This window comes from Zophobas morio, unplaced genomic scaffold (assembly GCF_036711695.1).
Source record: "Zophobas morio isolate AGI-343-1 ecotype UQ-CSIRO unplaced genomic scaffold, CSIRO_AGI_Zmor_V1 ptg000012l, whole genome shotgun sequence".
Classification (NCBI taxonomy): Eukaryota; Metazoa; Arthropoda; class Insecta; order Coleoptera; family Tenebrionidae; genus Zophobas; species Zophobas morio.
Window position 1 is genome coordinate 13,090,478 of NW_026972117.1, and position 24,208 is coordinate 13,114,685.

At 36.5% G+C, this 24,208-nt stretch overlaps 2 protein-coding genes and 1 pseudogene across 2 annotated transcripts; 1 reads left to right on the top strand and 2 right to left on the bottom strand.

Annotated features, from left to right (window-relative positions):
* Nucleotides 1-12,175, top strand: LOC135127796 (isoleucine--tRNA ligase, cytoplasmic-like; annotated as a pseudogene).
* Nucleotides 12,086-23,283, bottom strand: LOC135127795 (HEAT repeat-containing protein 1-like). The gene is made up of 3 exons (XM_064054419.1): nucleotides 23,173-23,283; nucleotides 21,957-23,118; nucleotides 12,086-17,039 (listed from the first exon to the last, which is right to left on the bottom strand). Exons 2-3 carry the CDS (start codon nucleotides 23,108-23,110, stop codon nucleotides 12,176-12,178), a joined length of 6,018 nt encoding a protein of 2,005 aa, XP_063910489.1. The 5' UTR covers nucleotides 23,111-23,118; nucleotides 23,173-23,283; the 3' UTR covers nucleotides 12,086-12,175.
* Nucleotides 23,284-23,662: 379 nt separating this feature from the next.
* LOC135128180 (cysteine-rich hydrophobic domain-containing protein 2-like) lies at nucleotides 23,663-24,148 on the bottom strand. The gene has a single exon (XM_064055074.1). The coding sequence runs from the start codon at nucleotides 24,146-24,148 to the stop codon at nucleotides 23,663-23,665; it is 486 nt and encodes a 161-aa protein (XP_063911144.1).
* Nucleotides 24,149-24,208: the final 60 nt, after the last annotated feature.

Consider the following 24,208-nt stretch of genomic DNA (forward strand, 5'->3'; position numbering starts at 1 on the left):
TAGTGGAAGTTGGGCCATATTGCATCAGACTGATGCAGTCTCACATTGCGTCATACAGTCAACACAGTGTGTTCTTTTCACGAAAATGTCGATCAATTTTCCGCTAGAAGAAGAAAAAGTTTTGAAATATTGGCAAGACATTGACGCTTTTCAGACATGTTTGCGACAATCCAGAGGAAAACCAGAATTTTCCTTTTACGATGGACCCCCGTTTGCGACTGGTTTACCACATTATGGGCACATTCTTACAGGAACCATAAAAGACGTGATTACAAGATATGCACACCAACAGGTATTAAAACTTTCGCTAATTTGTAAGGTTAGTTTTTAAACTCGTTTTGAATTTTCAGTTATATTTCATTCAGTGTTTATGTTGCGTAAACGGGGTCAATTTTTTGTTAAAACTGTTGCCAACAATGCAATACTATCAACCGCTAAACAACATATTCCCCTGTTTGTTGATTTATGTTTGAATTTATTTTAACATGTTAATACTTCGAGGAAATAAAAAATCGGAAGACCGTGTTCTTGAGTCATGTAACACCTTTCTGTTTTTGTTATTCAAATTGTACTAAAATGTACGTAAAGCTGTGCTAATGCAGTTAAGAAGTGTGCGAATTGGAAGAAATAGATACACAAGAGATGATAGAGTATTATGTAAATAATCAACATTCAGTTGAACACTAGGTAAATGTCGCCGATTTTTATTGAAACTAAACAAATCCGTGATTCATAACGTCCAAGGATTACTGTTTTGAGTAGCAACAAAAAGTGACCTGCTGACAATGTTAATATTTTTCGTAGAAGCGGAAATTAACACTAAATTGTTTATTAAACTTATTATGAACTTATTTGTTAGTCAATAACGAATTAGTTAGTAACAGAACCAGGGCCAATAAAATGAGTTTTTTCTACACCTCTTCTTCATTCTAGTGACTACTCTTGATATTGTTCAGTCTTATCTTAACAAAAACTAGCCCCGCCCACCCGCCCTCTATTTTCTTAGAGGCTTTATGATTTGCCAAAATCAGTCTTATCGTAGCAAGTACTTTATAACAGTATAGGGAATATAAAATATTAAAAATAAAAAATGTGCCCTTCGGAAGAAACATGTGTTTAGGGATGTAAAAAATTCAGATTTTAGAAGAAAGTAGACAGAAAAAAGTATTTAGGTCAAAAAAATGAAAAAAGGCACTCATAATCAAAAATAGACAAATAGACAAGTAGGGCTCAAATAAAAGGATTTTCTCAGATACACTTATACTGGATGGCTAGAATGTATGGACAGTGTTAAATATCTTGAGAACCAATTGTACGTTCGCTTTTTCATAACAAAATACTTAAAATATGTTTAAAATGGACTTACCATATTTTCGAAGCGACATATGGATTTTGCAATTACGATCCGCCCCTCGGTCTGACAACCAATGAAAATTCATCACAATTGAGATTGGAGCGGGTGGAGGTGGAGCTTAATCTTTGGCTTTCTTTTTTACTTGGTAATTAGAATTTTCTTTGAACAACACGATTATTTAAGAACATGTTTCAGATGGTAATTTCTTGCAGAAAAGTAAGCATTTTGCAATTAAGCTCCGCCCCTGCCTCACGACAATTAAAAAAAACACAATTGAGATAGGGCGGGTGGGCGGGGCATATATTTTGCTTTTTTGTTTCTTAATATATGATTCTGGCAAATTACATACCTTCTAAGAAAATAGAGGGCGGTGCTAGTAGTTCCTAAGGTACGAATGATTTTGGCAGATGATATACTCTTTAAAAAAAGAGAGGGTGGGTGGGCGGGGCTAGTGTTTGCTAAGATAAAACTGAACATTATCACGAGTAGTCACTAGAATGAAGAAGGGGTGTAGAGAATAACTAAAACCCCCCAATTTGGGTTAATGAATTGTCGGCATTTTGATAACGGAATTCCCCCAACCCTTTTACCCAAAACTAAATTGTTATCTTGATCTCCCAGTTCGAGTGGAATACTGTTGGTTGTGTTAACTATCAATTTATGAATTCCTACAGGGTCTTTATAAGCAAGCGATAGCTTTACAACATCCGTCTCAGAATGAATGATCAAAATAGGGGTGGATGGGCCAGGCCATTACTGACTTTGTTTTAAATCTTAATATTCTAGCGTCTTTCAAAATAGAATCCAATTTCCATTTTACAGTAAATACGATATCTCAGTGAAATGGAGAAAAAAAATTGTGGGGAGGGCTGGGTTTAGTTTTTTCTTCACCCCTTCTTCATTCTAGTGATTACTCTTGATATTGTTCAGTCTTATTTTAGCAAATACAAGCCCCGCCCACCCCCTCTATTTTCTTAGAGGGTATATCATTTGACAAAATCAGTCTTATCTTAGCAAATACTAACCCCACCCACCCACCCTCAATTTTGTTAAAGGGTATATGATTTGCCAAAATCATTCCTATCTTAACAAGTACTAGTTCTTGCTCAGATAAGACTGATTTTGGCAAATGCCATACCCCCTGAGAAAATAGTGGGTGGGTGGGCGGGGCTAGTACTTGCTAACATAAGTCTTGTCTCTAGAAGCTTTCGAATCTTCAGATTTTCTAAGACTGCTGAAACCGTTAGATTCTAAAACTTCTACAATCTCTAGAATCCCTAAATTCTCCACATTCTCTAGGAATATTGGAATATTTGGATTATCTGGAATTTCTAAAATCTCTAAACTCTTCAAAATCTTTACCATCTTTAGAGTATCTAGAATTTTTAGAATCTCTAGAATGGCTAGAACGCCTAGACTCCAAAGTTTGTACTAAATTAAAAATCTGTAAATACTCTACAATCTCTAGAACTAATAGAATCTTCGAAATCTCTGGAATCTTCCAAATCTTTAAACCAATTTCGAGAATATTTGGAATATTTGGAACATTCGAAATAGCGGTTCCTGCAATTCTAGAGATTCTTTAAAATCAGGAGATTCTAAAGACTCATTCCAAAAATTCCAAAAATTTTAGGGTCTGACGATTCCAGAAATTGTAAAGGTTCTTAAGATTCTAAGTTTTCTAAAGGTTCTAGAGACTCTAAATTTTAGAGGTTCTGGAGATTCTGGAGATGCTAAAGATTCTGAAGATTCTAAAGTTTCTAAAAACTACTATTTCTTTAGAATCACCAAAATTTGTAGAATCTCCAAAATCTCCGGAACCCCTAGAATTTCTAAATCTCTAGGATCGCTAGAACTACTACAATTTAAAACTTTGGATTTCTTGAAATTTTCAGAATCTCTAGAATATTTGGTATCTGCAGAATATTCAGAACCTCTAGAATCTTGAAATTCTTAAACATTTCTAGAATCTCTACAGCATTTAGAATTTCGCGAATTTCTTGAACCTTAAGAATCTCCAAAATATCTAGAATCTGCAAAAAATCCAAATCTTTGCATTCTTCGGATTTTTTGGAATTTTTAGTATCTTTAAAAACCCCAGAATGTTCAGAATCTTAAGAATATCTAAAACCTCTAGAATTTTTAGAATCTCTAGTCTTACGAATTTTCAGAATGTCTAGGACTTCTGAAACAGTTAAACTCTAAAACTTCTACAATCTCTAGAATCTCTAAATTTTTTACAATCTTTATGAATACTTGAATATTTGGAATATATGGAAATTCTAGAATCTCTATACTCTCCAAAATCTTTACAATTTTTAGAGTATCTAGAATTTTTATAATTTCTAGAATGGCTGAAATCGATAAAGTTTGTACTATATTTAAAATCTCTAAATACTCTACGATCTCTAGACCTACTAGAATCTTCCGAATCTTTAAACCAGTTGCGGGACTATTTGGAATATTTGGAACATTCGAAATCTTTTTTAAAATTTTGGAGATTTTAAATGTTTAGAGGTTCAAAGTAATTCACAGAGTACACCGGTTCCTGCAATTCAAGAGATTCTAAACATTCTATAGATTTTAGACTTTCTAGATATTTCACAGATAAAAGTTTAAATATTCTAGAGATTCTAAAAATTCTAAAGATTCTAAAAATTCTAAAGATTCTAAGGATTCTAGAGATTCTTGAGAATCAAGAGATTCTAAAAATTCTATAAATTCTAAATATTCAACATTGTAGAGAATTTAGAAATAAGTAAAACTGTTTTGGCACATTTTGGACAGGATTTGTTCGGCGAAATTTTGAGATGACGTCATCGGTTTTTGGTAAGGGGTAAAGAATAAATTTTGCTTAACGATTTACCATGATTACGATAACCTTAAAATATTTACAAGATTTCCGAGCAATCGACTTGGCAGTTTCAAAGTTACATTGCAAAAGATTCTCATTCAGTTTTAATTTTTTTCTAAAATTCTAGTAAATTATACTTTCCGAATTTCTTAGATTCTTTCCAAACCCGCAATTTCTCTCAGATTCCCTCAAATTCCTTCAGATTTTATCATATGCATTCAGTTTCTTTCATCTCCTTTCAGATCTTTTCGATTTTTTTAATCTTCCTGATTATTTCCAATCAAATTTTGTAAGATTGTATCAAAGATCATCAGGAATCCTCAAGATTCTTTCAAAATTTTCAGTTCTATTCAGATGATTTAGATTTCGTGTTTTTTTCAGCCATGGGATTTTTTTTTATTGCAGTTGCAGCACTGTTGTTTTCTACTGAAGTCAATTTAATATTCGTTGTGTGTAATAAAAAAATGCTTGAAACAATGTAAAACGGGAGGTCTAATTATCCTTTTCAAGTTTTAATAATATTTTTGCGCCTTGAATTCGAACATTTATTCCCAACGGCGCTGCTCTAGAGCGCAGCGTTTCCCAGACTGTAATTTTGAGGGTGTTGAATATGTAATTTTTTGCATATAATGTGAAACTAAAATTTTTTGTTAGTTGAAATTCTTGATTAAGTAAGTAATTTTAATTTTCATTCAGGTATGATTATAAATTCCAGAGAGATAGAATTCGAAAAAAAATTGGTCGAAAGTTGTTTCGACAGAACTTCCCTCGCTCCTGAAATACAATGATAATTTTTTTAGTCATCCTGTATCTGCAAATCCAAAAAATATGAATCGAATGATAAATTACGAGTACAGACTCATCATATTTTGTAGATTTTAGACAGGATTTATTCGGCAAACTTTTGAGCTGACGTCATCGATTTTTTGAAGGGGATAAGCAAATATATTTAGACTAAAAATTTATTATGCTCTTTATAACCTTAAAAGATCTGCAAGATTTCAAAACATTCGATTTTGTAGATTCCAAATTAAATGTCAAAATGTTGTTTCCTAATTTTGATTTTTTTCCAAAAATTTGGACGTTTCGAGTAAAATCTCAATTCGGAGTCATAAAGTACATGTGTAAGACTATGTTATTTGATACAATTTACAACCCAATTACTATGTATAATTTTGAAGTGACGTCATCACATTAGTGGTAGGGATGATTAGACAAATTTTGGTTAGCGTTTTACCATCTACATGATATACCTAATATAAATATAAAATTTGACAACAACCGGCCCAGTACTTTCGGGAAATTATGTGTCTAAAAAATCAGGGACAGCAGACAGACGGACAGGTAAACGGAAACGGGAGACTTATTTCTTCCTCCTCTAGGGGTCATGACAGGTCGAGAAAACGTAAAAGTAGAGAGTCGCTCACCTATTCAAAAATATGCAAATTACGCCCAATTTTCGACCAATTTTCAACAAAATTTTCGAAATTTCACTAAATACATTTTCTTGTCGATTTCAGGCCGCAGAAGTCATATCCGCATTTGTTCGATAACTCGAATGGTTTTTCCAGAATCGTCCTTTGAAGAAAAATTCAAAATTATACAAAATAATCCCCATTTTCGACCAATTTTCAACAAAATTTTCGAAATTTTACTAAATACATTTTCTTGTAGATTTCGGGCCGCACAAGTCATATCCGCTTTCATTTCTTCGATAACTCGAATGGTTTTTCCAGAATCGTCCTCTGAAATACACAAAAATATGCAAATTATGCCCAATTTTCGACCAATTTTCAACAAAATTTTCGAAATTTTACTAAATACATTTTCTTGTAGATTTCGGGCCGCAGAAGTCATATCCGCTTTCATTTCTTCGATAACTCGAATGGTTTCTCCAGAATCGTCCTTTGAAATTTTCAAAACTATGCTAATTACGCCCAATTTTCCACCAATTTTCAACAAAATTTTCGAAATTTCACTAAATACATTTTCTTGTAGATTTCGGGCCGCAGAAGTCATATCCGCTTTCATTTCTTCGATAACTCGAATGATTTTTCCAGAATCGTGCTTTGAAATATTCAAAAATATGCTAATTACGCCCAATTTTCGACCAATTTTCAACAAAATTTTCGAAATTTCACTAAATAGATTTTCTTGTAGATTTCGGGCCGCAGAAGTCATATTCGCTTTCATTTCTTCGATAACTTGAATGGTTTTTCCAGAATCGTCCTTTGAAATGTTCAAAAATATGCAAAATACGCCCAATTTTCAACAAAATTTTCGAAATTTCCTTAATACATTTTCTTGTAGATTTCGGGCCGCAGAAGTCATATCCGCTTTCATTTCTTCGATAACTCCAATGGTTTTTCCAGAATCGTCCTTTGAAATTTTCAAAAATATGCAAATTACGCCCAATTTTCGACCAATTTTCAACAAAATTTTCGAAATTTCACTAAATATATTTTCTTGTAGATTTCGACCCACCGACCCTTTCTTTTCTTAGAGGGTACGTCATTTACTAAAATCAGTCTTATGTTAGCAACTACATATTAGGCTTGTCTACAGACGCTGTTCTCATTCTAACGATTTTATTTCTGTTCAATTGAGATCCATATTTCATTCGGACTAGATAAAATGAAACACTGAAATGAAGGCGGGGTGGGTGGGCGCGGTTAATTGTGTGTTCTTTGGTATAGTGCGAATGGGAATTAATAGGAAGTAGGCTGTTAAAAGAGGCACTAATCGTAATTTTTTTGATATACTATTGGCTATAAGACTTATTTGTTATTTCAGAAGAAAAAAATGGGAGAACTGTAAAATTTAAGTTTTTCCTACAGTCTTTATTAAGCAAGCAATAGCCCCGCCCACCCGCCCTCTATTTTATTGGAAGGTATGTTATTTGCTACAATCAGTCTTATCTTAGTAAGTACTAGCTCCCCCCCCCCCCACCTTTGTTTTCTTAGAGGATGTGTCATTTACCAAAATCAGTCTTATCTTAGCAAGTACTAGCCTGGCTCACTCCCCCTCTTGTCATTCTAACGACTAATTTAATTTCTGTTTAGTATAAAATCCACATTCACAGTAGATAAATGAATCACTGAAATGTAGGCGGGGTTTAATTACAGGTTCTTTTGTAGAGTGGGAGTTGGAACTAATAGAACATAGGTTGTCAAAAAAGTAAAACAAATTCTAATCTAATTTATTTCTTATTTCAGTAGTTCCATCGAAAGAGCAATTTTAAACAAGCAAAATCTGCAAAAGTGCCAGAATTCAAATATTTCATATCAATGTCCCTAGACATAAATATGGAACTTTTTTATTTATTTAGCAATAATAAACAAAAAACGATACTATTCTCCCATTACCATTACCAACCCCTCATCAACTACCAACTTAAAGACTACTTTCTTCTCTTAGCGCGAAATTTGAATTCGCTCTGGGACACCACACTCCACATAAAATAAAGTGAAGATCGCTGAAAAAATTCACCCTTCCACTAATTTTGCAGAATTTAAATTCAGAATATCTGCTGATAAATCTCGCTACACAAACTTAATCATAAATTATCATAAAGTTGAGTTGTTTTTTTTTTAATAAAATTTTATATTTCTTTCAAATGTATTAGCAATTTACAGAATTTTCTTCCCTTGTCTCCCATACACATTTTTATTGATCTATTTTGATTGTAATTTGTTAGTTTTGGACTTTCAAATAGGAGAATGGGAGATATTTGATTACAAAAATGTATATTTAGTTGCATAATCTATTTATTTTTTAAGTTTTCAATTATCAAAAAAAAATATGACTGTCGTATGGGTTACTCACTTGCTTATAAAAGATTCTGGGTGAAAAAAGTTAAAACTTAGCCCCGCCCACCCACCCGTTCTCTCATTTTTTTCTTCTGAAATAAAAAATATGTAAATTTTATAGTAAATAATAACAAGAACAAAAAAATTACGATTAAAGCTTTTTTATTCCGTTTTGATCACTCATTCTTATTAATGTTTTGAGACGGAAGTTGGATTTTATGTTGAAAAATAATGGAATCTAGAATAATATATTTTTTTAAAATCCAACTACTTTTGATAATTTGTTCACGTCTCATTTTGACGGGAAGTTTGGTTTATCACATAATTATCCAACGTTATTACCGAAAAGTGTCTATCTAATCGGGAATTTTCTCAGGACTGCGCTTCTGTGGTTATTTTTCCAGAACCTCTTCAATTGACGAGAAAACCGCAAACTTATCTCCCCCTACACATATTTTGCGAATTATAAAAATTCTTCTGAATCGACCGACCGAGACATTTCTTCATTATCGAAAACGATACTTCGAAAAATGTGACGAACAATTTCCCATAACTTCAAAAACGAATTGAATTAATTCCATGCCTGACTAGACGATTTTTTTCGATGATATAAAAATTAAACAATAAAATTTTGAGATTAGTTGAAAAATTTATTTAAATTAACAATGTGTTGCAATTAACAGGGTTTCCACGTCGAAAGGCGCTTCGGGTGGGACTGTCACGGCCTGCCAGTAGAACACGAAATCGACAAAACCCTAAAAATCAAAGGACCAGACGACGTCGCGAAAATGGGAATCGACAAATACAACGCCGAGTGTCGAAAGATTGTCATGACGTACTCCAAAGAATGGGAGATGACCATGACCCGTCTGGGTAGATGGGTTGACTTCAAAAACGACTACAAAACTCTAGACCCATCATTCATGGAATCAGTGTGGTGGGTCTTCAAACAGCTATATTTAAAAGGACTTGTGTACCAAGGAGACAAAATCATGCCATATTGTACCACGTGTCACACACCTTTGTCGAATTTCGAGTCCACACAAAATTACAAAGATGTCGTTGATGTAGCGGTGACAGTGAGTTTCCCTCTAGTTGACAGTGAAGACGATACTTCGCTTTTGGTGTGGACCACAACACCGTGGACTTTACCCAGTAATTTAGCAGTGTGTGTTAATCCTGATCTGATTTATGTAAAGTTGGAACTGTGTGGTTCCGGAAAGTTCTATATCGTGCTTGAAAGTAGACTTTCTACACTATTTAGTAGTGGTGGTGATTATTCAATCTTGGGTACTTTTCCTGGAAAGCAACTAAAAGGGTTGCGATATCAACCACCTTTTGGTTACTTTGGTCATCTAAAAGGGTTCCAAGTTTTGACTGACGATTACGTCACCGACCAATCCGGTACCGGAATAGTTCATCTAGCTCCATACTTTGGTGAAGACGATCATCGCGTTTGTCTTGCCGCTGGTATCATCACTAAAGATCAAGTACAAGTATGTCCCATTGATTCCAGTGGTAGATTTATCCAACCGGCTGTGGATTTCGAAGGATTGTTTGTCAAAAACGCCGACAAAAAAATAATCGCAAATTTGAAAAGTCGGGGTATTTTGGTACACCAGTCCCAAATCAAACACAGTTACCCTTTCTGTTGGCGTTCTGACACTCCCTTGATCTACCGGTCTGTACCTTCGTGGTTCATTCGCGTCGAACACATGTCCAAAGATCTACAAGAATCGATCTCTGGTACAAATTGGGTCCCTGAATACATCAAAGTCGGACGATTTGGTAACTGGTTGCGTGACGTTAAAGACTGGGCTGTTAGCAGAAATAGATACTGGGGCACACCTATACCTCTATGGACATCACCAAACCTAGAAGAAATAATTTGCGTTGGCAGCATTGCCGAACTGGAAGAACTAACAAGAACGAAAATCACAGACCTACACAGAGAAATGATCGACCATCTAGAAATTCCGTCTAAAATTCCGAACAACCCTCCACTGCGACGCGTCCTAGAAGTTTTTGATTGTTGGTTTGAGTCGGGTTCGATGCCCTATGCTCAAAAACACTACCCTTTTGAAAATTCAGTAGAGTTTGAGAAGTGTTTCCCGGCTGATTTTATAGCTGAAGGTGTAGATCAGACTAGAGGTTGGTTCTACACTCTTCTAGTTCTATCGACCGCGCTTTTTGGGAAAGCACCATACAAGAACGTGGTTGTTAATGGGTTGATTTTAGCCAGTGACGGCCAGAAGATGTCCAAGAGCAAAAAAAACTACCCGTGTCCTTTGGACGTAGTTTCCAAGTATGGCGCCGATGCGTTGCGATTGTATTTAATTAATTCTCCAGCGGTTTGTGGGAAAAATTTAAAATTCAAAGAAGAAGGAGTTCGTGGTGTTCTTAAAGATGTGGTGTTACCGTGGTACAGCGCTTTGCGTTTTCTTGTATTGAATATTGAGGGTTTTGTGGAAGAACACAAGCGGCCATTTTGTTACACTGAAGGAGAAGTTGTTACCAATTTAATGGATCGATGGGTTATTTCTTTAACACAGTCGCTCGTGGAGTATTTTCATAATGAGATGAGTCATTATCGGCTTAATGTGGTTTCTAGAGTAACCAGATTCTTTGATAATTTCACTAACTGGTACGTGAGGTTAAATAGAAAACGGTTCAGAAATAACGCGGATCTGGGAGACCAAAAAGCAGCTTTGTGGACTCTTTTTGACGTACTTTTAACTATGGTTGTGATGATGGCACCGCTGGTACCATTCGTGTCGGAAACCATTTACCAACACTTGAGGGCGTTTCTGGTACAATCCGTTGACAGTGTTCACTATGTAACACAACCACACCCAAATACTACCTTGATAGATGTAGACACAGAACGTGCTGTATCTAGAATGAGAAGCGTTATAGAATTGGGGCGAGTGATTCGTGATCGGAAAAATCTTGCTCTTAAATATCCATTACCTGAGGTGGTAATCATCCACCAAGACCCTCAATATCTTGCTGATCTTCACCTACTAGAAGAATATATTCGTACTGAGCTAAACGTGCGTATTGTCACTCTGATCAGTGACAGGAAGAAATATGGACTCACTTTACAAGTAGAACCCGACTTTAAAATTTTGGGACTGCGGTTTAAAGACGACTTAGAACTTTGGTGACTGGAATTAGAGCTTTAACACGTGTTGAAATCGACGAAATGATTAAAGTTGGGTATATTGTGGTAAAAGGACGACGTATTGAAACTTCTGAAGTTAAATTAGTCTGGAAGTTGGAGACCAGTTCGGGTCACTATGAAGCTAATAGTGACAACGACGTAGTTATTGTTATGAATGTTGCCCCAGATTCGGTGATGCAAGATGAAGGAATTGCCAGAGAGGTGGTAAATCGTATTCAAAAATTGCGCAAAAGGGCAAATTTAGTCCCTACTGATCAAATATCAGTGTTTTATGCAGCTTCTGGTGATATTAACAGAGTAGCGAAGTCTTATTGTAAATTCATTGAAACTAGTGTAAGGGCACCTTTCAGATCACTAAATGAGAAAGAACGTTTTGATAACGTTATAATTGAGGATACACATTTATTAAAATATTGTCAGCTTCATTTAGTTTTGACTCGTTTTCGAGATATGGTGTTTCCTGTGACTAAATGGGCTAATGTTGAACTGGTTAATCTTGAAGCTAGATTTTGTTCTAGAAATAGTTCAAGAGGTTTGGTTCTGTTAGAAGTTGCCAAAATTCCCACTACAGTGAAAAATCTGTATTCCGAAGTGTTTCGTTTATTTGGAGTGAACAACTTCAGGTTGGTTAAAAGCGATGGGAAAGAGATTGGTGACAGCGAATTACTGGGTTTGTCTGGACGCACAATTTTTGTCGTACCTTGTAACAAGAACGTAGTTTTGCCCAGAGAAACGGTCGCACCTTTTTGTGAAGTTCGTAATTTCGTTGAAAGAAACACTGAAGGTACTATCGTTTTGGAAAATCCGGAAGGTAACACAACGTTTTTCAGTGAGTTGGATTATAAGAGTATTGTTTATGAGTGGACCAACATGCCAAAAACCAGTCAAATTTAATAATAATTTATTATATAATTTACTATTTTTAAAAACCCATGATGCGTAACAATTTATATTTAAATAAAAAATGCATCTAACTACATTTTAAAATATTTTTCTATTGGTTCCCCTAAAATCTTCTCCATTTCTTGCACAGCCTTCCTGCACGCCTTCTCCACACTTTCCTCCTCATCCTCCAGCAGCTCCGCCAAAACCGGAATAGTCTCCGGCAACAAAGGTAAATAATCCACGCCCAACTTCTGCACCATCTCCTTCAAACAATGCAACGAAATCAGCCTAATACTGGGCGAATTGTGCTTCATTTTGAGCAAAATCTGATAATTCAGCTGCTTCCACAACGAATCGTCGGCTGTGGCTACAGCAAACTGCACAATCGCTGGCGTAACCACCTCCTCGTTCCTCCTTTCAAGACACTCAACCCCGCCCAAGCTATTCTCCAACTGGTCAACCAAAGGTTGCATCAAAACCTGAAACCTATCCTTATTCACGAACTTGTGGTTGTCGTACAAAAACACCGCATGAAGAGTCTTCAAGACGTTCTCCAACAACAAAACGTCCTTGTTTTCTTCACCGAAATACGACGTTTCGTTTTTGACGGTGTTACAAGCGTCCAAAATCTGGGCGGCGTTGTTGAGGAAATGACCGGCGAAAAGGACGAAGAGGCTCTTCAAAGACTCGGCAATGCTGCTGGACAAAGCGTAAAACGTAATCAGTCTTTCAGTCTTCTGGTCGTGTCTAGCAGCCCAGTCGAAGAGTTTGTAGTATAGAGGCTTGAACGTGCTTTCGGACAACTTGAGCACCAGTTTACTTAGAGCTGTGATTATTTCGGCTTCGACTTCGTTGGCTTGTTCGAAAGAAGTGCCATGGTCGGTCCGGAATTGCAGAGCGTTTAGGAAGAAGCTGGTGAGTTCGGGTAGGTTTGCGTTGATTTCGGAACCGCTGAGGTGGTTCAGATTTTCTCCTAGTACTTCCATTAGGAAGGTGATGGCGGTGAAGGAGTTCTTGGTGATGAGGTGGTTGTAGCTTTGGCTCAATGCTGGTATTAGGACTCTTGGGGGTATAGAAGTGCCGATTTGTTGGCGCAAAGTGGAAAGTTTGTTCACCACTGGTTGTGTTTTTTCTTCATCACCCCATTTGGTAGCTAGCACGGCTAGTTCGTAAAGCAACTTCTCTAAATACGGACTGAGGAAAAGCGGCAACGTTTCTAACACCTTCTGGACTGCCGTAACTGAACTTAAAAGCAGAAGACTGGATTCTTGATTTTTCTGCTGCTTCAGAATCTTCAACAACGCCGGCATGAAGTTCGGAAGACTTGGAATGGCATGTGCACGCAAGTTTGCACAAAGTTCAGCTATGCACAACAAAACTGACGCTAAAACGTTGTTTTGGACTTTGCCTCTTTTGATCAAGTCGGTCAGGTAGTCCAGAATTTCGGTCAGTTTTTCGGTATGTTCTGCCACTAATAATTTCACCAGAAGTTTGAGTGAGAGAAGAGCAGTTTGAACATTCAACTCTTCTTCGTTGTCCATCGGTATTTCTTCGACGTTTCTGATGATGGAGAGCAAGGGTGGTACCAACACATAGATTTCTTCAGAAGCGCACTCACTGAAGAAAGTTGGAGTGTGTTGAACTTTGGAATTCAAGAGCTCCATGCTGCGTCTTCGTACCGTGGCGAAATTATGAACCATCAAGCCTTTAACGACCAAGACGAACATTTGTGGTGTTAAAATCGCGTTCACACTATCAAGGATATCGTAGCTGAGGTGAAGAATAACCTTCCAGTACTTTGCATGCGTAGTAGTTGCATTTTTTTCAGCGATTTTTGACACTCTATGGATATAAGTTAGTACGTTTATGATTGTATCTTTGTATAGAGGCTCCAGGTCTAGCAACTCCTCGTTAGTTAGGGCCGCAACTTGTAGAACAAACTCCTTAGAAGCTAACAACTTCGACGTAAACACGATCAAAGTATATTTGAAGTGACGGAACTGTTTGGGGGTTTTGTACAAAATTCCGAACCCAGAAGTGGTGTTATCTGTTTCCACTTCGTCAGGCAACTCCTTCAAATATTTCAACAAATGGATGCAATTCTGGATGACTACTTTTGGAGAAAACTCACGACAAACACTAGCGGCTATTTCTAGTCGTTTCATGTCGTCGTCTTTATTCTTCTGTCTGGTGTGATTGACGTGAGACTCAAAAATCAGAAGCAGAAAGACATACAGATGTTCACTGACTCCGATTTTCGTCAACAGTTGTTCGTATATCGGCATCCTTCGGTGCTCCGGTACATCTAATAGAACATCCACGAAGACTCGTAGTACCCTAGATATAGTTTCCACATCTCCATCTTTAACCAAAATCGGTATAATAGTGTCTATAATCCTCGATATAATCTGGAAACTGTACGCATCTTCATGGCGCAACAACGAAGACCCCATGAAGGTAAAAATCGCCATGATGTTGTGTAAAACTTGAGTCGGGAAGAGCTCAGCCGAAAACGCCAACACTAAAAGAGCACAATAGTGCGTCTGCGGATTCTGCGACGCCCTAATACATTGTACTATCAACTCCATGTTGAACATAGTTTCAGATAGATTCTTAGTATCCATTCGGTTACCCAAATCGAGAATTGAGGTTAGAATCAGCTGTTTGGGGTACTCAACGGCTGCCTGTTCGTCAAAATCCAGACACTTCTTCAAAACTTCGAACAACACCGGCAACAACACATCAATATTCCTAATCTTCTTCTTGTCTTGAATGAACTCCAAAGCCGTCAAACCCTTCCGCCATTCAAGAGTGTCCAAAATATCTGTCGTCGGTACTACTGAAATGCGCCTCTTTAACTTGTTAGGGTCGAGCTTCGGAGACTGAACATCTCTCAACGCGGTAAAATGAGGAAGAATCAATTTAGAGTCTAGATCGATGATCTTGACGAGGTGCCTCACGCTTGGCAGAATTTCGGGGTTTCTGGTGACTGTAGCCACTTCCACAACCAAATCTAAGAGTTTAAGTTGAACTTCGTCTGTCAACGAAGCGAAGAAGTCTTTAGTGATTTGCTCCAGTAGTAAAATTGCTGCAAACTTATTCTTGCCGTTGATAGTCAAAGTCAAGTTATCTTTCTTGACACAAGAATCAATGAACCTCCAGATGCTACTGTCCAAACGAATCTCTGGAGCCAAATCCGGCTGGCAACGCATTATGTTTCTAAGAATCACAGCAGACTGGGTTTCGTCTAGTCTGGTGGACTCCGTTTTGAGCAAGTTTAGACAGTCTTCTGCGACGTCTTGGAAGATGTCAACCGTGTTGATATGCGATAGGAGCTCTAGCATTTTGGCTTTCAGGTAGACAGGATAGTTCTCTTTGCAACTGGCTTTGACTAGAAGGGTCTTCGCGATTTCGGTGTTTGTCACAACCTTCTCATTTTTGTCGCTCGAAGGAGACAAATAATTGTACAAAATTAGGGGTAGTTGATCATTGTCGGTGATGATTTCTTCACGTTGGTTCAACAATTCGCGAAATAGGTGTTGGTAGCCGTGTTTTTCCAATTGTGTTAGGAGTTCCACGACTTTGAACATCTTGGTCTTGATGGTTTCAGATTCGTGAAGCAACATTGCTAGCACAAACGGAAGCAGAATTTCGCCATCGGTTAAAAGAGAGCATTTGCTCGGTTCCAACAACCTCACTATCAAATCTACACACTCTGAGGGAAGCTCTGCGCTTGCGCATCTACCACAACTCACTAGATTCAAAGTAAACTCAAGTTTGCTCCTCAAACTCTTGCAAAAATAGTTGACGAAAAACAAACAATATTTCTTGTGGTTTGGAGAGTTTCTGAAGAGAGCGTCAGCCAAAGTGATAAAGTACCTACTAAAAGCGCTATCTTCGTGAAAATCGACACGACCTAAATCAATATCGGGTTTCTTCGTCTTCACTATCACATTCTTCAAACACAAAAGGAATGCTTCAATATGGAAACGACCAGCACGGGCCACCGCCACGTGCTTATAAAACAAAGCGTTACCCTTCTCATACCTAATTTCACACCCCTCCAAACACTTGACAAATATAGCCACGATCTCCACATTCGTCTCAATCGAGCTATTATTCGGTAAAATACAACTCAAAATCAACGTCACCAAGTACTTATTCAAAACAGATCTCTCTTCCATCGGTGTTTGCTTCAAACTCTCCACAAAGCTTTCAACCACCTCGATGCTATCATTCCTCAAGCTATCAAAAACGTTGTTACAGAACTTCTCGCACTCCTCCAACTTCCCGTTGATCTTCCTCAACAGAGAATTCTTTCTAACGAACGAAACCTGCGTGATTCCTCGCGCCGCCTCCAGCTGCTCCTCATTCTGTGGCAACAAATACGGAAAAACGGCAACGAAAGTCTCCCAGTCGTTCGGGTCGCTGTTCGCACACAGCATTAAAACCACCTCGGTTGACACGGATCCCCAGGTTTTCAAGTCCTGTTGACACTTGTAAGTCAACTTGGTTAGAACACCCTTCAAAGCGTCGACTTTCAGGACCGAAATGTTCTTGATTAGGGCCAAGGTTTCGGCGACTACGGTGACGTCGTCGTCGTTCAAGCGGTCGACGAAGGAGCTTTTGATCATTTCTTTTTCGCGGTCTCTGAGCGAGTTGTAGTTGCTGGTTAAGTAACGGATCGCTTCGCGTCGGAAGGTCGGGTTTGGGTGGTAGAGTTTGTCTAGAACGTCGAATTTGCAGCGGACGGTCATGGTTTCTTTGAGGATTTTCTGGAGGGATTGGCGTCTTTTGATGAATTTGCCTTGAAGGGTGGTGGACAGGATTTTGTAGACTTGGTTGTCGAATTGGTCGGGGTATTGGCGTTCGATGGTGGTGATGATGTCGGTTAGCCATTTCTTGATGTGGTCGGGGTATTGTTTCTTGGATTTAGTGTTGTCAAGTAGGAGGCTGAAAAAAGGGAAAAGCAAGTTAGACTTTTTTTTATTGTTTTAAATTTTAGGTGTAAATTTTAAAGTAATCTGTTCAGTAAATCTCCCAAAACAGAATTAGCAAGGAATTGCAAAGAAAATTAAACGAAATTAACATCTGTAAATACATATCGTTTGAAACGAAAAAAAATGGTCCAAATTTTTTTCGGGAGAACTTTCCTCGCTCCAGAGTGCAATCAAATAAATCTAGTTTCTTTGATAAATTATAAAATTTAACTTGGGGTCAGAAAAATACGACAAAAAAGTCCAAAAAAGGTAAGAATAGTAAAAAAAGTCAAAAACAGTAAAAATTGACAAAAAAAGGTCAAAAAGGGGAGATAAAAAAGGAGACAAATAAAAAGCGGCGGGAGAAAAAGACGACAAAAAAGTGACAAAAAACGCGTTAAAAATAAAACAGGATAAAAGAAAGGATGAAAAAAAAGTGGTAACAAAAAGACCCAAAAAAGTGAAAAAAAAAATCGTTTCAATAAAATCAAAAAAGGCTAAACAATGTAACAAAAAAAAAAGCCAACTAAAAATTCACAAAAAAATCTGTTACAAAAAAGGACGTCAAAACAAAGCGACAACAGATCATGACAACAAAGGGGAGAAAAAATAAAGACGAAGAAAAAAAACGGCAAAAAAAAATGCGAAAAAAAGGTCAACAAAAGGCACAAATGCGAGAAAAATTGACGTTTAAAAATTTACAGAAAGTGGCACAAAAGTTATAAAAAAATGCTACAAAAGGGGCTGTCGAAAAAAGGACAAACAAGGACGACAAACAGGAGGCGACAAAAAAATACAAAAAGGAGCGAGAAGAAAAAAACAACAAAAAAGGGTGACAAAGAAAAGATTACAAAAAGGGACGACAGAAAATACCACAAAAAAAGACAAAATAACGCTTAAAATTAAAAGACTAAACAATGCGAGAAAAGTCAACAAAAATGCTACAAAAAAGGACGTCAAAAAGGCGTTTAAAAAGTTACAAAAACGTAGCAAAAAATTATTTAAAAAAACTAAACACGCGACAAAAAACGCGAAAAAATATAGAGAACAAAAGAAAGAATGAAAAAAAGTGGCAACAAAGACTCAAAAAGTAACAAAAACAGAAAAAAGAAGTTTAAAAAAAATCAAAAAGTGGTAAAATGCGACAAAAAAGTCAAATTCACAAAAAAATCCATTACAAAAAAGGACGTCAAAACAAAACAATAAAGACGAAGAAAAAAGACAACAAAAAATGTGGGGAAAAGTCAACAAAAAAATGAAAACAAAAAATTTGAGAAACATAGGCACAAAAGGGAGAAAAACTGACAAAAAAAGGCGTTTAAAAATTTACAAAAAGTGGCACAAAAGTTACAAAAAAATTGTACAAAAGGGGGTGTCAAAAAACGGACAAACAAAGACAACAAAAAGGGGGCGAGAAAAAAATGAAGACAAAAAAGAGCAAAAAGAAACAAACAACAAAAAAGAGTTATAGAGAAAAGATCACAAAAAGAGACGATACAAAATCCGAAAAAAAAAGACGAAAGATACGATAAAGAAAGGACACAAACAGCGACAAAAAAAGAAAAAAGGTTTAAAACGATTACAAAAAGTGTCAAAAAAGGACAAAAAAGACTAAACAATGCGAAAAAAAGTCAACAAAAAATTCTACAAAAAAAGACGTCAAAAAAGGCGTTTAAAAAGTCCCAAAAACCTAGCAAAAAATTACACAAAAAAAACTAAACAAATGCGACAAAAAATGCTACAGAAAGGGGCACCAAAAAACGAAAAAAAAAGAGGTCAAGGAATGGTTATAAAGAAAATATCCCAAAAAGTGGCGGCAGAAAAGACAACAAAAAAGAAAGAAAAAAATAGATAAATACAGGACAAAGTGACAAAAAAGACGTTTAAAAAAATTACAAAAAGCAGCAATCATAAAAATAAGACTAAATAATGCAAGAAAAAGGTCAAAAAATCCACACAAAAAAATGCTAAAAAAAAGGACGGCAAAAAAGACCAGAAAAAATGCGAAAAAAAAGGGTAACACAAAAATCAGAAATAAAGTAGGTAGGTGGGTAAGGTAGGTAAGTGGATAGGCGGGTAGGTAAGTAAGTAGGGTACTAAAAAGCGACAAAAAAAGTCCACAAAAAAAGTATGACAAAAAGGTGACAAAAAAAAGGGGAAGGCAAAAAAACTGCAAAAAAGAAACGACAAGAAAGAGACAACAAAAAGAACCAAAAATAGGGTGACAAAGTAAAGATTACAAAAAAAGGCAAAAAAAGACGACAAAAAATGCGGAAATGGAGAAGAAAAAATTAGAAAAAAGATAAAAAAAAGAGGGACAGCAACAAAGGGAACAACAGTAGACAAAAAAAATGCTACAAAAAAAAAACAATAAAAATGAGATAAAAAGGACAACAAAAAATTGAGACTAAGAGCGATAAAAAAGGGAGATGGTAATAAAGGGGACAAAAGACGCGACAAAAGAAGGCGTTTAAAAAAATTACAAAAAGTGGCAAAAGACAACAAAAAATTCACAAAAAAAAGATTAAAAAAAAGAGGGACAGCAACAAAGGGAACAACAGTAGACAAAAAAAAATGCTACAAAAAAAAACAATAAAAATGAGATAAAAAGGACAACCAAAAATTGAGACTAAAAGCGATAAAAAAGGAAGATGGTAATAAAGGGGACAAAAGAAGCGACAAAAGAAGGCGTTCAAAAAAATTACAAAAAGTGGCAAAAGAATACGACAAAAGACAACAAAAAATTCACAAAAAAAAGATGATAAAAAAACACAACCAAGAATGTTAAAAAAAGAAGGAACGACAAAAAGGCATTTAAAAAGTCCCAAAAACGTAGCAAAAAATTACACAAAAAAACTAAACAAATGCGACAAAAAATGCTACAGAAAGGGGCGCCAAAAACGAGAAAAAAAGAGGTCAAGGAATGGTTATAAAGAAAATATCCTAAAAAGTGGCGGCAGAAAAGACAACAAAAAAGAAAAAAAAAAAATAAATAAATACAGGACAAAGTGACAAAAAAAAAGACGAAAAAATACGATAAATAAAGGATACGAAAAGTGACAAAAAAGACGTTTTAAAAAAATTACAAAAAGCAGCAATAATAAAAATAAGACTAAATAATGCTAGAAAAAGGCCAAAAAATTCACACAAAAAAAGCAAAAAAATTCACATAAAATGCTAAAAAAAAGGACGGCAAAAAAGACCACAAAAATTGCGTAAAAAAGGGTAACACAAAAATCAGAAATAAAGTAGGTAGGTGGGTAAGGTAGGTAAGTGGATAGGTGGGTAGGTACGTAAGTAGGGTACAAAAAAGCGACAAAAAAAAAGAAAAAAGTCCACAAAAAAAAGTATGACAAAAAAGGTGACAAAAAAGTTAAGGCAAAAAAACTGCAAAAAAGAAACGACAAGAAAGAGACAACAAAAAGAACCAAAAATAGGGTGACAAAGTAAAGATTACAAAAAAAGGCGAAAAAAAGACGACAAAAAATGCGGAAATGTGCAACAAAAAATTAGAAAAAAAAAAGATTAAAAAAAGAGGGACAGCAACAAAGGGAACAGTAGACAAAAAAATGCTACTAAAAAAAAACAATAAAAATGAAATAAAAAGGACAACCAAAAAAGGAGATGGTGATAACGGGGACAAAAAAGGCGTTTTGAAAAAATTACAAAAAGTGGCAAAGGAATGCGGCAAAAGACAACAAAAAATTCGCAAAAAAAAAGATGATAAAAAACACAACAAAAAATGTCAAAAAAAAGAAGGTACGACAAAAATGCGTTAAAAAAGGCGAGCAACAACAAAGGGAACCAAAAAAATAAAAAGGTAAAATATAAGCCCCGCCCACCCGCCCTATCTCAATTGTGATGATTTTTTTTTTATCGTCGATAGCCAACGGAACGGAATTTAATTGCAAAATTCTTATTATTTCTCTACAAAAAATTACCATATAAGACATCTGTTTATGCTATGTATATTATGAAAAAAAATTAAGTCAAAGATTAAACTCCACCCACACCTGCCCTGATCTAAATAGTAATGAAGTTGTCATTCGTTCGCAGACTTAGGGGCGGAGCCTAATTGCAAAATCCATATTTCGTTACAAAAATGTACCATTTTAAACGTGTTTTAAGTTTCTAAGAATAAAAAAATCATTACAATCGAGATGGGGTGGGTGGGCGGGGTTTATATTTTGCGTTTTTTTTTTCTTAACATACATAGAATTCTTTGAATAACACGATACTCAAAAATCTGTTTCCGATTTCTTGTAAGTATTTTGCAGTGAAGATCCGCCCCCTTGGCTCATGGCGAATAAAAAACATCACAATTGCGATAGGGCGGGTGGGCGGGCTTACATTTTGCCTCTTTGTTTTAATATGTGTAGCCTTTTTTTCACAACGTAAAACTTAAAACATGTTTAAAATGGGAAATTTGTATAAGGAAATATCAATTTTTCAATTAGGCTCCGCCCCATAAATGCAAAATTAATATTTCCTTGCAAAAATGTACTATTTTAACCATGTTTTATGTTTCTTGTTGTGAAAAGATGGCTATGTATATTAAGAAAAAAAAAGGCAATATATAAGCCCCGCCCACCCGCCCTATCTCAATTCTGATGATTTTTTTTATTCGTCATAAGCCGAGGGTCGGAGCTTAATTGTAAAATTCTTATTTTTCTAGGAGAAATTACCACTAAAACAATTTGATTGGTTGAAAATCCAAACAGATAGATGGAAACACGAAATCTATTTTTCATTCTCTGGAAATGAAACGTGTAAAAAATATTAAATTAACCATTAGTCAAATGGACCATATTATAACAGTTTTATTTTATAAATGGACTGAGTAACTATTGTAGATATTAATTGTATTAACGACTAGATTTTGTCAACTTACCTCAAAAACGTTTCCACAAATTCGTTATCAAACTTCACCGCCGCAAGCAACTTCTTCAAAAACTCCCTATGCCCTTCCTGGTCCATCTTCACACCCCCATAAACACACCCCTTCACCAACGCCTTCAAAAACGGCGCCACATGGTACTTCTCCTTACTCAACTCCTGCAACACCTTCGCCAGCCACTCCTTCCCCACCAAACTGCCACACGCCTCCTCAGGAACCCCATTATAGTGCGGCTGCGACTGATACAAAACCAACAAAACCAAAACCGTCTCAGTCTTCAAATTCTCCACTTTAGCATCAGCCACCTTCTCAACGAACTTATTCAAAATCACGTCCGTCAACGGCGTCTTCAAAACCAACCGCCCCAAAATAATGTACGACGCAGCGCAGTAATCCGGAATGTCGGAATTCAGCCCTCTGAGAAGCGCCGGCAGCATCTGGGTGATCTGCGCCTCGTTCAACTCAGCCGAGTACTCAATAGCGCCCGCATAAACAGCGCAGTAGAAATTAAAAGCGACAGTCAGAAGCGACGGTTTCTCAAACTGCTTAATTAAGAGAGTGATAAACTTTCCCACAAATTTTAGAAAGTAGACGTCGCTTGCTGCATGGGTGAGCAGACTCTGTTTGGTTAGATGCACACCGGATTTTTGCAACGATTTTAAGAAAAACCAACTGTCGTTCTGGTCTTTGAATTTCATCAGTTGGATCACGCGGACGAAGATGTTGGACTCGTGATAGGGCATTATCGTCATTAATAACTCTTCTCGGTTGTATTCATGAATGTAGTACCTGTTAATGAGCCACTCCAATGCCTTATGGGAACAATTCAACAAAAAGTAGGGAGATAGTTGTAGGAGAAACTTCCTGATGACTTTATCTAGTTTTTTGTTGCTTTCGGCTGTCTCTACAGCACGTTCAAACTTCTTTGACGAGATGTGAAACAGGGTGTTTTTAAATTGCTCGAAGGATTGATCTTTGGTGATTAGTTCTTCTAACCCATCGAGCCCTATCTGGTAAACGGTTTCTCGCTTCAGTCCAGCCGCTTCTTTAGGTTCAAAAAGCAACGACGGCTTCTTCTTGTCTCTTTGTAGAAGGGCGGTTTGAGGGAGCGCCAGACGTTTCAATTGTTCACTCAGGGAAGTGGCCATTTTTAAAACTAAACAATTAAACTGTTAATAGGTTGTCTGCGGTGCTTATTTTGCAACGTTACCTTTATTTTAGCCGTAATCAGCAATTTTCGCTAAAATTAAAGTTGAGAAATGAATCACACGTGATAGCGAAGAACACGCCATTAAAGTGAGGTTAGAACCCACATTAGGTGATTAATCCTCGAGAAAGGACCAATTGTGTCTACTCATTGGAACTACTTTTCATAGCTATAAATAAAAAAAGTTATGTTAACTTTTATTAAGACTAATTTGGAAAACGGGTATCACAGTTAACGAAATATGAAATAGATTAAGCTTTAAAGCTGGTATTTATTTTTAAAAGTTGTTTGAATAGGTCGTCGTAGTTCTAGGATGTATACAAAATGAACTACTGCTGACACATTGGAAGCGTCAAGGTCAATGATGACAAACGTAGGAACGAAAAGTGAGGTTATGTATTTTTCATGAAAATTACAAAACATAAACGTATTTTCTCTTCCCATACGTTGCATTAAAAGAAAACTCCATTAAGAATTGTCTCAATTTATTACCCTAATCCGGAATATAAATCTCAGGCCGGGGCAAAAAATTAATCACTAAAATATATTCAACTAAATTAAAAGGCCCAAAATGCAGCTTATGTAGCGACCAGTGCATTCCGAGCTTGTTATACAGGCGATTGTTCTCCGATTTGAGTGTTTTATGCAGCGATCGCAGCGTCCGCTTACTGAAATAGATCACCGGGCACATGGAGCACCCCAGGGTGCAGCAAAAGGTGATGCAACCGCAAAGGAACCAAAATATGTTGTTGATGAACTGGCGCCGCAGCACCTTATTGATGAGAACAATCGTCATTTCGAACTCTTCGGGGGCCAATCGGGTCCGGAGTCTGCTGGGAATCACGGGACTGTAGTGGTTGTTCAGACCAAACAGCGTCACATGGCCGTTCCCTCTGATTAAAATGGGTTCCACTGGGACGAGATTATACAAAATCGTGCTGTAGACACTTTCTGAGCTGCTGGAATCCGTGGGTTGCATCGTGATGGTTTGTCAGAGATGACATTTTTGTATCATTTTTGACAATGTGTGAAAAGAATG

Coding starts and splice junctions, on each gene's coding strand:
- LOC135128180 (XM_064055074.1), bottom strand. CDS start 24,148: ATGCAACCCACGGATTCCAGCAGCTCAGAAAGTGTCTACAGCACGATT.
- LOC135127795 (XM_064054419.1), bottom strand. CDS start 23,110: ATGGCCACTTCCCTGAGTGAACAATTGAAACGTCTGGCGCTCCCTCAA. Junction 17,040..21,956: donor TTTGTGGAAACGTTTTTGAG/GTAAGTTGACAA, acceptor CCCTTTTTTCAG/CCTCCTACTTGACAACACTA.